Source organism: Indicator indicator, chromosome 2, assembly GCF_027791375.1.
Source record: "Indicator indicator isolate 239-I01 chromosome 2, UM_Iind_1.1, whole genome shotgun sequence".
Classification (NCBI taxonomy): Eukaryota; Metazoa; Chordata; class Aves; order Piciformes; family Indicatoridae; genus Indicator; species Indicator indicator.
Window position 1 is genome coordinate 46063149 of NC_072011.1, and position 18198 is coordinate 46081346.

Here is an 18198-nt window from a genome sequence, read left to right on the forward strand (position 1 = left end):
AGCATAGGATGCGGACATCCTGTCTATAAATATCACTAATTCCTTTTCACTGTTGAAAACATGAGCACATTACCCAAGAAACAATTTTAACAAACACATTCCCAGACAATTCTCTGAAAGTATGGTTTGATTTCTTTTTTTTTTTTTTTTTTTTTTCCCTTTTAAGCTGCTCTGGAAACAGGATGATTCATACTACCACTGTTTTACAGCACACAACTTTAATCACTGCCAAACATTCTTTACAGTAACAGTTCAACTCAGAACTGTCCTGGATGCTTGCCATTGGAGCTAACACGTATTCCCTTTTCCCCTTAAGGTCAGACAGTTATTCTTTGCCACTACTTTTCTCTGAAGTATAGAAAAACTTTCTGTACGTCTATGTGGTGGGCAATTCCCTACAGACATGACCTAAGGCATGGGCTTGTTCCTGAAGACAGAGACCTTGATCATAGTAACTACAAAGTGAGGTGCTTTTTAAACTTGTGGACTCCAGTCTAGATTTGCTTAGTTTTTATATAAAGAGAAGCATCATATGTTTTAGTGACATGTTGCTGAGAAGAGGTGTGGGTAGGAAACGCCATTTGTACATGAGTGCACTGTGCTGTGTCCAGCCATAGTGACAGCGATTGAAGATTTAAATCCAGTAACTTAAAGAGACCTTATGAGAAAGACAGGAAGTGTAACTGTGTGGCCTGCTGAAGGCAGAGAGCTCTCTGCTCCTGGAATAATTCCCACACTTTATATTGCAACAGCAACTGGCAGTTCACATAGGCATAAGCGCAATAAACTGCTGTTCCTGGCAGTGTATATTACTTGTATAGTGAATATCCCTTTTAGAATGTCTCCTTGCACATCTGTTTTGGGTAGGGAAAATAGTTTTTGGTAGCAGAAGACATACTCTAAACTACCCTGCAGTAAGTTCTTCCTATTATCTTTTACAGTTGTTCTTCCTGCTGAGCCCAATGGTGTACCAGAAACCACCAGGAAATGCACTTCTCACCAGGCTACTACTGCCTAACTCAGCTCTTCGGCAGATTCTTATATTGTCCCTTAGAGAGACATCCTTTCTACTATCCAAGTTTAAATTATGGCAAACATCAAACCCTCTGGGAAGATTGTCAGCAGGTTTCAGCTAGACAAGCACAGTGACCTGTGAAGATTTCTTGTAAAGCTTAAATACTGTTCTCAAACAATATCTGCACACAAAGCACATTTGTATTTTCAGGTACTTATTGAGGTACCCACAAGCTGTGATTTTGTGCAAACTGAAGAAAAATGAGAATGTGACTTACAGTTCTGGTGACTCTTGGTCATACTCTCTGAGTCCAAGGCATGGTAGAACTCATATGCTGAACGGCCCAGCAGCTCCTCTGGATGGTAGCCAATCAACTCTGTTATTCTTGATTAAGAGGAAAAAAAAAAGAAAAAGAAAAAAAAAGAATATTTAAAATTCGGGTTGCCTTAGCTTACATGTGCAGGGCCGCTATTGGCTCTCATCTTTAGATTAATAGAATTAAAACTACAATAGGAGAAATTTTGTACTTCCAAATACATTAGGAGCTGTAGAGGACTTCTGATCATGTTCTGAAATATTTCCATGGTGAGAATAAACTGCCTTTTACTACTACTAGAATAAAAAAATCTTAGGGACATCATTATAGGTGTTGCAAGTTTTCTCAGTCCTGTTGCACAGTATCTCTTATAGAAAGTCTCAGCTGGAAAATCTTTGCTGTCAAAGTTCTCAAGCTGTCCAGTACATGCAGAAATTCTCAACTACCATCATTCAAAATGAAATGTCTAGGGGGGGAGGGGGACGGACGACTGGTTAGCACCATCCTGTTTAAAAGTGTGTGTACATTTAGGAAAAAAAAAGGGCAAAAAGCATAAAAGGGCTAAATCTCTACCCTATGCATTGCATTTAATGAAAAAAAAAGGCAAGGTGAGAAATTAACAGGCAGTTAAAGGAAAAAAAAAATCAGCTTTTCTACTTAGTGTTTCTCAATTATATGAGAACTCTAGCATATGGATTAGGTTACTTGGGTGACTAATCCACAAAGTAGGATTTTACACAAAGAAAGCTATGATCTCAAGATCTCTAGACTTTTTTCAGAGCCTTTCTCAGGCAAGGCAGGATTTCTCACAAGTTCCTGAACAAATGTAAATAGGTCATCAGCTGTGCAGATTATTTTCTCTAATGAGGGGGTGGAGGAAAAGGGTTCTTTTCCCCTCAATTCCATTCAAAATACCATCACACACAACTTTACAGGAAACATGATTAAGAAAAAAAGTAATCCAACAGCAAAGATATCATGTCTTCTGGGAAAATAAAGAAACGTTTCTGTTTTCCAAGTCAACAACACTCTCAAATGCCTTTTCCTAGCTTTTACACTGCAGTAACGTAGCAGAGAGCAGTGGCAGAAATGACTGCAAACTGCTAAGCTTGAAAAGCCAGGACGTTTGCAATGACTGGTCACATCTTGCAACCTGTCACAGTTGCCAATAGTAATGCCCAAGTTTTGTGCCTCATAACTAACTCCCTTGGAAAGGCTTTATCTGCCACCACCACATTTGATTAGTGACGTTGCTGCTTTTAAGATACACATCTCAGGTTTGTGTACTCCTTGGAAGGATGGCCTTGGCCCAGCCCTCCAGACACAGGCATGTCTTTACAAGACAGACATGTAAATACTGCAAAACGAGCAGCAAGAGCATGGCGTTCATCTCCTGGATCCCCCTCCAGCAAGGAAGCCACATAAGATGGAACTATTTTGTGTATGGTTTGAATGTCAAGGTGTTGAGTCAGCTTTTCCCTCATCTCCACAGAACTGGGACTCATACCCCGGGACACTTTGGTTTTGTCACTCTGAGACCGACTCTGGGTTTACAGTCATTTAGCTGAGCAAAGACTGTAGTTGGCTTTTATTAGGTTCCCCTCAAAGACTTACTCTTCTGTTTATGTATAAAAGTTTTATTTATGCTATTTATTCTTGAATCAGGTTTCCAAGAGTTGCTTTTTTGACTCTCTTCACTGACAAGCTTCTGAGCTTTTAAACTGCACTCCAGCCAAATCTGTAACTTTGCTCTGAAACCACAATTGCCTTTTTTTTTTTCCATAAAAGCAGAAGTTCCTATAATGAATTGGTTGTCAGAGGTGAACCACCAGGAGAAAACTTCAAATGCAAAAGGAGCCCTAATATAAGTAAGGCTTCCAAAATACAGTTGCTGCTAGCTGTTATGCAGTCAGCTGGGACACGGTGATGTGAGCAGGCAGAGACTTTTGCCAGGACAAGTGTAAATACAGCTTTTAAAACCAGAAACTTTGGCCTTTGGTTATATAATGGTATAGTATCATAAAGCCATCCCAGTTAGTTTGGAGCTCATCATTAGTGAAAGGCTTTTAAAATTCAGGAAGCTGAGGATTTACTCTTAATCCAGTCATTGGGAGCAAATCAAGGTTGACTAGGGAAAAGGAAAAGGATATGCAGGTAATGGAAAAAAAGTGCATCATGTACCCAGCAGCACCAATGTAAATCCAAAAACACATTAAAGCTTTCATGAGTATCAGCAGTGCAACTGTGATAGCAAGCAAAAAATATGCATGACAGCAGGTTGAGGGACTCTTAATTCTTATCATACAGGAGTTGCAATCTCTATGCAAAATTGTCTATTCCAGTCCTGTAACTGCCCCCTCAAATTGCTCCGCACTCTTCATGGCAAGCTCCTTCACTACAAATTTACTCTTCTTGTCATTCCATGGTGCAGAACAGCTTGTGGTGTGATCTTGCCATAACATCAGATTTGATTAGAGATGATGTAATCATAGATAGAAGTTAGGAAGTGATGGGTTGATATTGTTTTACTACAACCAAAACCAACCAACCAAAAAATAGCACACAGAAAGATGAAAACAAGGTATCAGAGAATTACCCACAAACCCTACAACACTGGATGAATTCTGAAGTCAAGCTTGGCAACAGCAAAATACTAATCAAGATTAGTACTAAAATCAAGTTTTTAAATACTTAAAAAAATAAATATGGCTAAACATATTCATATTCATTACACTTCTTTTAAACACTCTTAGGGTTTAAATGATTTAAAATGTTGGAGTATTTCTTTCTCTCATCCCCCTAAAACCTGAACACTGGCTGACAGTGTTTCCTTGATGCAATTTCAAATACCACTATTTTATAATAAACACCATCTCTCCAAGAATTCTTAGCAGAATTGGTTTTGGGTGCATGAATTGGCAGATCACATCCTCCTCTATTTCTCCTATAGCGCTGCTGGCACTGAAAAGCTTAAAAAAATCTCATGCACTGCGGGCGGTGCATGAGATGAAAATCAGATTAGCTGATTCCATGCTACGTTACGCACCAGGACCGAAGCGGGCAGCAGGCAGCTATCTCCATCACACTCATCCTGTGACTCTCCTGAGATGTCTGTGGAGGAAGACTGGCCATAGCTGAGAGCCTGAACAGCACCTGGGCCAAGAGGCTGCAAGTGCTCCAGCAAAGGTCCCTGCACTGACCTCACTTGAACATCACTTTGAGGTTTGCCAGTGAGGTGTACCCACCAAACTTGGCGTGCCTCTTAGCAACACAAATTGCCAAATGAATACAGAGAGGACTGAACGCAAACGAAAAAGGATCCTGCAGAGATAGGAGGAAGAGGAGGAGTACATAACTAGTAGAATCACAGGATTGTATATGCCTTGTGGAACCAAAGGGTCACTTACAAAACTGAGTCCAGAACACAAGACTTTTGCTTAGACACCAGACATAAAATTGTTCTTTGTGCAAGCTGTGGAATGGCAAAATTGGAAAACAAACTGTACGGTGGTTTTGGATGGCATTCATGCCATGGTGGGATTTGTGTTTCCTTTGCTAAATTGGTGCTAATTAGAATAATAATAAATTTTGTTGAAGAAGACAGGTGGACTGAGAGGCTGTTTATTCTGTTAACCACTCATTTCTGAAAACACAAATACCTTCGGAGGAATCTTAATTTTGCCAGACTGACCGGTTTTCTGAGCTAAACTTGTCACTGTGACACACTAAGGTCAAAATCTCAGAAAACACAGTAAACACATGGGCAGTAGCCCACTACCACTATTTAAATACTTTTTGAGCACTGTTTCAGTTTCTCTTAACAGACCCATTTCTTGGGATGCAGAGTAAAGGCAGAGTTTTGTGCTGATAGTGCACAATGGAGAAACTAGTGATCTGAATCCTATTTCTAGGTTTGTACAACTTTCCTCTGCTTTATCTCTTTGAGACATGGCAAAGCAAACAATGCTCACTGCTTCCAAGGCTACATCTTCTACAAGACGAGCTCTTTCAGGTGTTTTGTTTTTTCTTAAAATTGTGCTTTTCTGTCACTCTACAGGAGCACAAAGCTTTTTCTATATACCATTTCTTGAGGTAAAACTGTTGCATAAGAACCATTAGGACTGAGAAGTCTGGCTCCTTGTGAGAGCCTCCTGTAATGTTTACTGCTCATAAAAAAATAGCCAGGTGTATATTCAACTGGGCCATGTGTGGTCTGTGTGTGTGTGAGGGTGTGGATCTCTTAACAAAGTATTTCTGTATTCAAACTGTCACCAAAGTATTGAATTATATTGGTCCTGACAGGAACAAACAAAGTTATACTTAAAGCAGAATGAGTTTTAAAAAGAGAGTGAGAGAGAGAAAACAAATAATAAAGCCCAACTCAGCCACTACGTCTGGGGTAAACTACTCTGCCACCCTGCTAGAGCAGGCAGCATGGCAGCATCACAGTCCTGCCAAGTACCCACATTTCCTCTAGAAAGTATTCATGGCTTCCTCTACTTTAACCCAGGCCAATTAAAAAAACAAAACAAAACAAAACAAAACAAAAAACAACAAACCCAAACCCAAAATCCTGGGACTACTGCCCAGAGGAGTGACAGAACTAGTCAGATGTATCTGCTCTGCTAGGCAAAGAAACTAGAGCTTGAGCAGCACTTAATTTTAAAATATTCCCCACATACAGCCTGAATAGCAAACTGACTTAAATTCTCATATAACATCCTGTGCCTGCATGTTGCTGTTTTAGAGGGATGTAACTAGAAGCACAATACAACTCAGTTTCCTCTCAGTTGGGCACGCACAGCATGGACCCCACATGTAGACTCAGAATAAACCTGAGACCAAGACTGTTGGCATCGCATCTTCCATGCGCCATCCTATTTCTGAATCGCCACATATCCTCCTTCACTCCCTTTTTGTTTTCAAATCTTCCATTAAAATATTGCAATCAATAAAAGGAAAGGGAAAAAAAAGTATAACTAATTTGGTTTCTTGTAACTAGGAACATACAATTCCCCAAAGCAAGCCGTGCCTTCAAAGTAATGGAGAACATATGCTTTTCAGTGTGCTGGTGCCAGGGAACTGGTTTGTGGCACAGCCTCCAGAGTTGCTGCCTGCACACCTTGGCCCATGCAGAACAGACTTATCCTTCTCTCCCCTCACGCATGCTACCCACAATTATAGGCAAAGACTGTCCCTCTCCCCTCCCCAGCACCTCAGAGAGGTCATAAACATGAAGGTGAAAAGCCACCACCACCTTCAATGCCATGATACCCTTTCTGCCTTCAAAACTCTGTTCCCCTCTAAAACACAGCATATGGTTTTCCTTCTTTATGCATAAACTGGGACACCTGAAGTTTTGGAGCCTTCTATCAAAGTCAGATACATTTTTCACTTTTTTGGGGGTGTATTTCTCTACCACAGATACATACTGCCACTATTTCTATCTAACCCCCATAGCCCTGCACAGGACAATATGCTGAGCATCAGCTCACAGTTTTGGAGCCTTTTTTTCTGACTAAAACACCCTCACTGGTGATCTTCCCCGACACAAAAGCATTGTGCAGCTGAACTAAATCCTCACTTGGATTATCGATTTGTACCACTGATCAGCATTTCCATATTACAGCTAAAATAATCCTTTCTGTAAACCACTTAGCCAAGATAAGTGGAGCAAGGGAACATTTTCAAAATCACTCTCCAGGAATGGCTGAAACAGACGTTTAGCAGAACAACCTATTTTAATTATTTTTATCTCACAAACATTTCTTTACAGGCTCATCACCCTGCAAAAGCTGTTTTAAGAAGATAAACATTTCCCTCCTAAATACTGGCAAGTCATAGGCCCACAGATATAAATTATTTCATGGAAGGCAAAATATAAGGCCAAAATATAAGGCTGCTTCCCACCACATCTATCCTGTACCCTGCTAAGGAAGAGCCAAAATGGAATCATGGCATTTCATGTCAGCCAATTAGTTTTTGTTACAAAGTGTTGAAAGGTACCCAGTCTATATTTTGCATGTTGGTTTGTGACACAGAGGAGATGACCGATGTGATCCTTATTTTCCACAAGGATAAATTTCAGATTCATCTACAAGGACAGCTCTCTTTTGTAGCTACTTAAACTTCATGCTGAGGGTGGATTCTTCCATCAGTAAGGTCCAGTATGGCTGCCATTAATTAAGGTACTTCCTCAGAAATCCTAGAATTTCTTTAATCAAATGCTTAAAAAAAAAAAAAAAAGCTTCCTAGAAACAGACATGTCCCTCCCAGATGAACTGCAGAGGGGATACTCAAGACTGCTGCAGCAGAATTAGGGGGGATAGGCTGCCCTCAAGGATGTCAACCCTGAATTGGAAAGATACAGTCTCTCTGTCTCAGCCCTGCTGCATCACTGCAGAAAGGCCAGAGAAGGTCGAAAAGGGTTTAAGCACGCGACTGGGACATGCCGCTTTTCCTCCTCTGCTCCTCAGACTGGAATTACATTCCTGGCATAAGCTGCTACTTCAATGCAATTTGTCTAGCAGCACCAAATTTGATAAGAACAGCTGAGTGTTATGCATTTTTATGTGTTTAGTGATGTGTTGCCTGTTGGACAGAAAACAACATCCCTCTGGGAGGGAAGCAAGAGCCAGGAGGATCTGCTGGGAAGAACCTGACAGTTGCATGAAGTCTCTTCCTTCCCTGGTCTGGCTGGATTTTTTATAGCTTTATTATAATCTCAATAAAACATGAATGGAGCATCCAGCCAAAACTATCTAATGAAAGACATGCTGCTTTTAAAACCAGATTTGAAAGAAAATTTTCTGAAATTCCCTACAAGTTAAATCCTCTAGAAGAAGACATGTGAAAAGTCTTCCCTGTACATCAACTCCCATTATTTAAGATGGGGCATAATATGCCATTCTTTTTAAAAATAAGCACGTGTATCTTTAACAGGATAGTATCAGTATGCATTAAGTTTGGCAGAGACATGTGAATGCTGCACTACAGCAAAATCCTATGTTCCTCTCTTCTAGCCTGCCCCAGTAATAAGAGAGACATTGCTTTATTTTTACTTCCTCCTTGCAGCAGGAAAATCCTATTGATATCTTAGTATCTTCATCCTTAAAGTATTAACAAGAAAAAAAAAAAAAAGAGAAGTCTGTTTTACTGCTGTAACATCAGGGGACATTTCTAGTTACAGCACACAGGCTGCTAAATTCTCAGAGGGGTCAGAAGAAGGTCAATCACAAGTTTCACACTTGTAATCTTTCTCTCATCCACAGCTGCTAACACTGCTAGTTTATGTGACTGTTTCATTATATTGTTTAAAATAATATTCTGGCTTAGTACAAGTTTTAAACATACTTTTGAGGGATGAAAAAAACACAAGATCTCAGTCTTCTGAGTTTTTGCGTAACATGTGAGCATATGTGTAATCCCACCGATAACCCTGCAGACCTCAGTGGTTACTAGCATCTCTGAATTTCAGAGACCAGTTTCATTAGAATTTGATATTAAATTCAGGGCTGATCTATAAACCTTAGAAAACCCAAAACAAACACCAAACTCACAGCAGTACAGACAGCACTTTCTGGGGACTTGGGGAAACAGGAAGACAGTTCATGGGAAGTTATCTCTAACTCACTTGCGCACAGGGAGGGTGATTACCACAACACGTAGACAGAGAGGTGAGGCAGATGGTATGAAATGCCTTGGAGATCCCAGAGGAAATCAGGCAGGTGAAGCCTAGGAAGAATCTCTGATTTTTACACCTGGGAGGGAAGTCTGGGGAGTGAAGACCACAGCCCCTTGCCTGACACAAGACCTTCCCCGTCTCTTCATTTGACCACTGAAAGGAGCAGATAGTTAACTGGCAAAGGTTGTTTGCTTTTCATTGAGCAAGAGGCTGTAACCCCATTTCAAAGCTGCAGGCACTCTGGATGCTTTAGCAATTCTTAGTCAATCTAGAGCATAAAGTACTTTCCAGCTGACTGATAACAGCATCCTGGGCTAAAACAACTGTAAAACACTCCCTGATGAAGGTCCACAATGCATGTCATTTGAGACGCTTAAAAGAATGAGATCAGAAATCCTGTTTGTTAACACCCAAGAAGCTAATACTTACAGCTCTAAGTTGCCTCATCTTCTGCCAGTGAACATGAATTTCTTACTCAGCAGGAGGATGAAATACAGCATGAGCACCATTTTGCATAAACTGACTTTTGAGATGGATTAAGCAAGCCACTGAATTGCTGTCTTAGTAATAGACTACACTTCTTGCCCTTGCTTACCTGGTTCCCTCAGGATGACATTTGGAAGGACTTCTTGTTCTGTTCAAGAAGATAGAAACAGTCATGGAAAAAAAAAAAATCAGTGGAATTTACCTGTCATCACAGTAGGTAAATTTCATGTCCATGCTATGGCGACTCAGAAAGGTCTTGCTGTCCAGGGGGATGTCGATGTTAGAAGGATGCTGAATAGGCTCACACATGATTATTAGGCAGGTGAGAAGAGGCTCTTTATAACCACAGAGAGAGTGTGGAGGGCAAGTGTTATACACTTTAACTTGTCCAGTGCAATGCAAAACCTGAAATAATTATTTTTACATGAGAAATAAAATTTAGAATATACTTTTTCTACAGGCCAAAATGTCTTTTATATATCAAAATCACTTATTATGGCTAAAATATGATACCTTCCAGGTGGCAGACTTGAGGTTAACAGTTCTGCCTCTGTTAGTAACAGTGCATTTCATCCTCATGAAGAAGTCACGCTCAGTTGACATCTCTTTGTTTTTCTTTCCAAAGCCTGGACCTGCATAAGGAAAATGGCACACAAGTTTTCTCAGTTTTGCTTCTTGATTTCTTCTATTTGTAGCAGGAAGGATTCAATAAAAACAGACTAATTTTCAGATAATTTACCTGTAGAGATCATCAAAGATGTGCAGACTATTAAAGAGCAGTTTGTAAAGCTCCAACCTAAAACTTCTAAGTGGAACTTAAATGCAACTTTGTGCACTTAGGTTTAAACCTATGTTTTGGCATTCAGCACATGCATCTTTGTGAAATGTTACAAGTGAAATATTAATTCCTGACTTAACTCAATGAAACAAAAACACTAAACCAACAGTTTGTAGTTCTATTATATATATGCGGTATCTGGCAAAACAAAACAAATCTGCAAAGTATTGAATAACAGTTAATGATTACACTAGGAATGAAAATTCCTTTTACCATGACTATCAGATATCTACTGTTAGCCAACTACTTCATTTGGTTATTTAAAAAGCAAACAGTGACTTTTCTATTTTCATTATTACCATTTTTCAGACTTAGATTCTCTCGAATTTCTTCATGGTCACATGGATGAGTGAAGTCAAAAATGCTGTGTCCAGTTAATTCCACCTGTTCAAAGGTAAGAACTATACTTAGCCAAATAAAAGAAACTAATAGTATTTATCTGCTTTTGAATACCACCTATTCAGATGAAACTGGACACTAGAACTAACAGGATGCTCACAGACACAAATTCTGTGACCTTCCCTTTGTTTATGATCACCATAACTTGATATCTTCTCCCCAAAACTATCCCTTCTCTTTGGATTTGCATTGCGCAGTTAACAGTCAACATCACTGACTCTTTTCAACACAGGAGAAAAACCCCAATACACAAAGCAAAAAAGGGGGACCCCAGAAAGCAGCTTTGTCCCCTCTGTCTCATAGTCTAAGGCACAAGTTAGGTAAATGCCTGTTCTTCTTGTCACAGAAACACCTAGGAAGGCAAGTTTGCAGTCTCCAAAGGGGCTGCAACTTTAATGGAAAGGGAGAAGTAAACCCCTCATTGATGTCTGGTGTGCAAGGTATCTGCCTGAAAAATAAGACATTGTATTTCTGGTCTTTTGTGCAGTGACACAGATTTTGTGTTTTGTTTATGACGAGCGTTTTCTGCATTTAAGCATAGGACTCATTTCTAGGAATTGTATTACAAAGAGAGGAAAGTGCTAGGTAACAAGTTACCTGGGTTAGACCCATATATTTGTTGACATTCTCTGACAAAAAGATCATGTCTCCATCCTGTGTCACCACAGCAATAAATCCCTCCAAAGCTTTCAGGTACAAGTTGTCCATCTGCTGGTCTGCCTCTAGTTCATTTTCGTTGTCAGCACATACTGAGGTAAAAAAAGCAAAAAAAGCATGTAAAACCTTCAGCACCCCAGCCAGCCTTTTCAATACGAGTACATCCAGTCACAGGCAACAAAACATTTTTCTGCTTAGTATGTTTCTGCAAGATGTATTCCTGGTAGGTAACACATATATACCTAGGCACTGAAGTGCATCTTCTATGTGCACCTTTTTTTTGGCCACATGAATCCTTTGTCTCCTAACACAAGGCACAGAGGCAAGTAAATCTCTGCACTTTTCCATCATCTTAAGTTTTCTAAGAAGTTCAAATACTGTTCCTAAAAAACATGCCTAAATAGACCCTTCCACTCAGTATGGAGATGTCTGTTACCACCATCTTTAATACAACAAAACCAGAAAATCACTCCCTTGAAGTGGTTCCTTCCCAGGAATCTCACTATTCCTGAGAAAAAAACAAAGATCCATCCCACTGATACCTGCTTCTTCTTCTGCAGACATCAGAACTCCCTTATGCACCACTTCACCAAACTCTTGATAAGCTTTATCACCCATGTACACTTCTGTCCCACAAGGAAGAGACCTCACTTACATCCTGTATGTTTGCCTATGCAGATTTGTGAACCCAGTGCACCTTATTTATTTTTGAGAAAGATGTGCCACCTCTGTGCTGAACCCAAGGCCACAACAGAATACTTATTAAAGGTTGTTTTGGGTATTTTTGTTTACACTTTTCCCTGTTGCCTTTTGGCTGTGCTGTATAGACAATTGATGGCACTACAGTGCAGTTAGTGGGCAAAAGCCATAGGCAAGAAGGGAGTGTGAGACACTGCTCTTCCTAATGCCAGTCACACAAGTATCCACTCAGCACTCTTGACTTCCCTTCTACGTTTTTAAGCGTGTCTCGCCTCCATGAATAAGAAGCCTGCAGGAGATGATTTGTAGATGATTGGTATACACACAACAAAAAAAAAAAAAACCCAAACCCGTGTAGGAGCTGGCTCATTATTTTCTTGACATGTTTTAAGTTAAACTTCTGGGATTATTTCTTTATAAAACTATTGACAGGTACTGCATCTGGTTGGTGTACCTCAGACACTCTGTGGTTAGCATATTTTATATTTTTTTTCAGTTATTCTACACATTTGTGATCCAGTCATTGCAAGTATGTCTAGTGGGGTAAGGCTCTGAATTTGGGGTGGGAGGGGGAAGCAAACAAGCCCACTTGTCTCAGAATAAAGAATAACCAACTTCAACCATACACTGATGAAGATATAAGGACATGTGTAAGTCCTATCTAGATCAAAGCGCCCCATGGCTCAAGGCAGCAAGGATGATGTGATGAGAGGGGCTGCAGCAATGCTGCTCTCGATGCCCCTCCATGGTGGTACAAGAGTGCTCCAATCTAGACCGACCACTGATTATGCTGGCCAGAGGCTCCAGCCATAATTGCATGAGCCTCATTTGAAAGAGCAGGGGGGCTCTTAACCAAATTTCTTGAAGAAGTTGCTCTTTCATGGTTTAATGTTGCCATTTCAGCATACAATTTTTGTTTTCTACTACACCTACAGTTAGCACTTGAGAAGAGTTTTTGTTCTTTTCCTCCCTCAAACAGATTATTCATTATTTCCCCTCATGTTTCTTGTTGAAGTACTCACTTTGGAAGAAGTCTAGAAGCAGGCATGGGACATTGCTTTGAAAACATTATTAGAAGTGGTTTGGATTTGGATAGGGAAGAGGCTGAGCAAAACTAATGCCTTTTTTACTGTGAAGTATTAATGAATTCTGATTAAAAGATGAGCTTGATCTATATACCTCCTGCAACTACATCTGCTAGTGCCTAAGGATGGACAGTGAGAAAATGCAGAGGGATCAGCATTCGCGATGCACAGCCAACTGAGCTTCTGTTTGGTATAGATGAATGGTGAGAAAAATGATACCGGCTGCTGCTGCTGCATGCTCCTCCTGCTCCTCAACATCCCTCCCTGGCAGCAGTCCATTACTGATCATGCAAGCAAGGGAAAAAAATGGCCTCAGCCCCACAGCCATTGGGAGCACTTGGTAGCAGGGAAGAGGAGAACCTCTCTGGGGATAGCCTGCCCAGGCAGGGGATTTATCATTTCATATTCTCGCACTGCAATTCTAACTACAAATGCAGGGGCCAGTTCCTCCTCAGTACAAAGCAATTGACTTCAGGAAATTACATCAGGGCTAGCATTTAAAATACAGAAAATACACAATAATATATCTGAATAGTATGCACTTTGACCATAATGACATTTAGGAAAGGGAAAAAAAAAAAAAAAAAAGAGGTAAGTGACCATCTGCTCCCAAGCTTGTTTCTGCTGTGTAAAGAATGTCAAGGGTCTTTTTTTTTTTTTACTTTTCCGGAAGCAAACAAATGGTTTATTCAGCAGGGATCATGGCTACAGCCCAAGACAATCAGCCAAGTGTGGGTTCAGAGAAAAAAATGACTTTTCAGCTCGAACCCTAGACCCTCCTTTCCATTTTTTTCCCCAGCTCATTAAGTTTGCATTAACAAAACATTACTATTCAAAGGCAGGAAGGCTATTCAATGCATTTGTATTCTTAAGTGCTTCCAACAGTAAAAGACAAACACTTTTCTTGTATTATCAGATTATTAAGTTTGCTTTTCCATGTATATAAATTATATTACTTATACAAACACACACAGAGGGCATAAGATCAGGGCTGCAGGTTCTTAATGTCCTAGCTGAGCACAGCACTTAAAGATATAGTCAGTGTTAAAACAGGGCTTTGTGGGACCAGAGTTCAATTTTTTTCAATCAAAATTACCTTTGTCCAGCTGGAGGCATCTGTGAACATGGACTGGGAGGAGGGAGAGGAGAAGGTTTGTGTTGCTGTGCACCTCCTATCTCCCATAACCTAAAAGCCCAACCAAGATGTTTTGCAGACCACCTCCAGCTTCACTGATAACTTAATAAACCCAACTGCATCCCTTCCTTCTGCCTAAGCAACTCTGGCTGCATCAGGTGTGGTAGTTTTAGACTATGCCTTTAAAATTTTTCACAGATTTTGAGCAGAAAGTAGTAAAAATGTAAATAAATCACTATTGGGTATAAAAAGGAAAATAATGATTATTCTAAACAATTCAATTGGAGGGATATCTCCCATAATATTTGGTTCCCAAAACAATTTTTCTCTCTTCTCTTCTTGCTTTGGCCTGGGAGATACTAACTTGCTTCTGCTTGACCTTGGCTGCAATGCTTTTATTTTGGCTAAGTTTAATATATCTCTGCTTCTTTTTCTCTTCCCTTTGCACAAGGCAGGTAAGAGGGAGGGAGGGAGAAGCTGTTTGCAGCTTCCCTGGTCTTTTGGCCAGGGGGTCCTTGTGCTGTGTGGTTAATTGTAAATATCTGTAAATACTGTATATTTGTACATATTCATTGCATTTCATTGTAGACTGTAGTTTTGCCTATAAATACTGCTTCCATTTGCTTCCACTGAGCTCGTCTGGCAAAGTTAATGGTGGGGGGTAGTGGGGGGGGGAATTTTCAACCAACCACATTGGGCAAGAGGAGCTGACAGATAGGGGTTTCTTGCAGTACTGAATAGGGCATGTTCACATTTCAAAGGCAAAGCAGCTCTATCAGCAGAGGAAACTGCAGGCACTATCATGTACGTAAAGGTAAGTGACAAGTACCTACAGGGGCCACTGTGCTGCTGCCCTGTCTGTTCCTTGCCTGTCCCCAATTAGCTTCCCCCAGTGGTCTGCCCAGGGAAGCCTAGGCACTGGTGGATGAACCAAAAGCATGCATGTTTTCTTCCTGTGGCCAGGTTCTTTCTGGTGGTTGCCAACACAGAGTCCCAGGAGGTGTCACCTGTGTTAAAGCGCTGAAATGTATTAGCTGCCTGAAAATCTTTATTGTGCAGCAAAGAAATATGATGGGCAACAGTGTGGCAGCCCTGATGTGCCGTGTCTCAGGTAACTTAGTATAACTATAGCAATATAAATAATTAATAATGGTTGCTCATATGGCTGCTGTTACAGCATTATAGCTTGTTCCCTTTCTCTTGTGAAAAATCACTAGCTACATAGAAGACATATACAAATTAGGAGACTGATACATCAGAAGCAATTCAGTTATTGCCACTAGCAAAAATCTGATTTGCTTTAGAAAGAATCTGTTTTGCAGAAGAAAAACAAATAAAGACATGGCTACTGCAGTCTTCTGCCAGAAATCTTCTACTGTCCTTCACTTTGCTTTAAATTTTCCTCATTGATTTACCTTGCAGATGGACTGGAGCATTAGCATATGAAAATTCAGCTTCAGATGAAAAATATTTGAGAAAGCAGGGACCAAACAGAAGTGGAAGGTTAACAGGAGGAGATGGAGCAGAACTTCAGGCTTCATTTTCCAATAGATCTGAGGTCACTTTATCCAGGTAGTACCACCCTGTGTAAGACTTCCCAGAATCTTCCAGGTCGAAGAAAGCTAACTGTGGACTCAATTTACTCTGGTTTTTAGTTTTGGTTTTTGTTGGGTTTTTTCTGGGTGTTTTCTTGGTCAGGGCTGCTTTTCAAAATAGCTGCTAAATACATTTTGAAATAATAATTTTTTTCCCCTACAACTTTTCCCATCTCCCCTCTACTAATGGGAATATCTCAGTTTAGGCATCATGACAGTAGAAGAGGAAGATGGGACTGCAAATATGCCAGTTTAATTATAAATTAATAGCACGTTTGGCAGAGTGAAGTACTGTAATATTATTGTTCATATTATAGTTACAGTTATGGATCTCAGCCAAGATTGTGCTCATGTAGTGCTGGGAAGCCTATAAAGGCAGGAGAATCTCTGTCTAGGTGAATCTGGGAGAAGTTGAAATATGTCATAGAGCTTCAGAAAAGTGTAGTGGTCTCCCTGGAGTGACTGTCAGAGCTACAGCAGAATCAGGAACAGAACAACCATGTCCCATGTCCCAGTTTGATGGGTCATCCGCTGTTCATACTGTGACAAAGCAGTATTTCTCAGTCTGCATCAAATTTTGGTACAGTATTTTTCAGTCCATTTCTCAGTCTGTATTAAATTCTGCTAAGTATTTTTTAACCAGCTCTATTTTGAAACATTTTCTAATCACCAAAGTAGAATTTCTTCATAAACAAGAAACTTTGAAACATAATGGCAAATGCTTATTGTAGTGTTTATGATAACCTTTTATGCTAAAAATAGCTCTTGTAAACAAGCTTTGATTAATTCCCACTGTCAGGATGTGCACTGTTCCCAAGTTTGAGAACACTTTTTCCGTAGATGCTTGCTCATTTCCTTCAGTCCAACCTCTTGGAATGAGTCTGAAAGATCGAAAATCAGGCTCTCCTTACAAGAAATAACTGCTCAGGTATAAACAGTCTCCTAGCATACAGCCAATACTCCTCGCAACACCTTTTATGTGACTCAAAGGGGCCTTCTTGGTAGAGTGTGATAAAAAGGGTTTCCACTGGAGCTCACATTGCCACCTCCACAGAATTTTCATGGCCTTATCTCTCAGCCTGGAACCTAAAAGTACCCCAAATTTTCATGGATACTGTGCATAATAGATACCAGGTTATAGCTGCCACTCCAGCAAAAGGTTGTAAAAACTACCTCAGGTCAGTAGGCAAAAGTTAGGGATGATCTAACAGCAGTTCCATCCTGCATCACAGAGAGGCAGCTTTGAGACAGACTTCTCTTCCTGGTTTCTTGTTTTGCATCAAAGGAAAACAACAGATTTAATGTTTTCCTTTTTTTCTTTTTCTTTTTTTTTTTTTTCTGCTTCATCTCCTGCAGCTACTGGTGTTGAACGGCAGGACACAGCACCCCATTAGATCAGCCTTCCTGAGCCCCCGTGAGACCTGGTATACCTTCACAAACGAGGGACATTCACTTCGAGCAGCTGAAGCACTAAGCACCCAGCACCACTCTCATTCCTAGCAGCGCAGTTGGCAAACAAGCAGACATGCTATTTTTAAAGCACTGTTTTATGCCACAATGGGCTGAGAGTAGATGCAGCTTGTCCAGACATTTAAACAACAATGCCCACATCACTTCTCCCTACAGTTTGTCCTCTCCCTTAAAAGCCTAGAGAAAAGCTATTTTTTCCCTTTTGCTCCCTGCTGGCTTTCCGGCTCTCTTGTCTCCCTCCCTTGAAACAACTTCACACTGGCTTCCTCGTGGCCTCCCTTCTCCCAAACAACTTCCGGTCTGCTTCCTTGTTACCTCCCCATTTCTGCTGCTGTCTGCCTGCACAGGAGCAGCTCCCATCCAGTTTCCTTTGCTGGATCTCTGCACAGAAAAGACATCCGGGTGACCACACAATTGGGATGGGATTAAAGAAAGCTGATAAAATTGTGTTTGCCTGATTAGCCTGACTAAAAAGTCTGTAGTCTCAGCTCACAGAAACTCACCAGTACCAAAGAGTTTGGTTTCCTCTAGTATGGGTGTGGGCCAAATAAACACCTAAAATTGACACTGCATGCTTATGCCTATGCAGGTTTCCTAAAGTGGGTTCTCTTCCTCCAACTCAGACAAAAAAAGGCTGCAACTATTGCAATGTGAACTCTTAATCAAGACAGTCATTCCTTCACAAAAGGCACTTGTTTCTCTTTTGCCATCTATTAACCCCCTGAAAAATGTTAGGCTAATTTACTAGCTATACTAGAGAACAATAGGAGACAAGTACTGCTCTCAGGTTTTCTGAGTATACTCTAAAAGACACAAGAT

General features: G+C 40.5%; 1 protein-coding gene across 2 annotated transcripts in view; it reads right to left on the minus strand.

Moving 5' to 3' along the window:
* The window catches only part of EPAS1 (endothelial PAS domain protein 1), an 80640-nt gene that overhangs the window by 15841 nt on the left and 46601 nt on the right, over nucleotides 1-18198 (minus strand). For both annotated transcript variants that reach the window (XM_054399262.1, XM_054399261.1), the window contains exons 3-7: nucleotides 11336-11487; nucleotides 10639-10723; nucleotides 10015-10133; nucleotides 9704-9906; nucleotides 1293-1399 (exon numbers count right to left, since the gene is read on the minus strand). In XM_054399262.1, the coding sequence (XP_054255237.1) occupies nucleotides 1293-1399; nucleotides 9704-9906; nucleotides 10015-10133; nucleotides 10639-10723; nucleotides 11336-11487 (666 nt within the window). The remainder of the gene's footprint in view (nucleotides 1-1292; nucleotides 1400-9703; nucleotides 9907-10014; nucleotides 10134-10638; nucleotides 10724-11335; nucleotides 11488-18198) is intronic.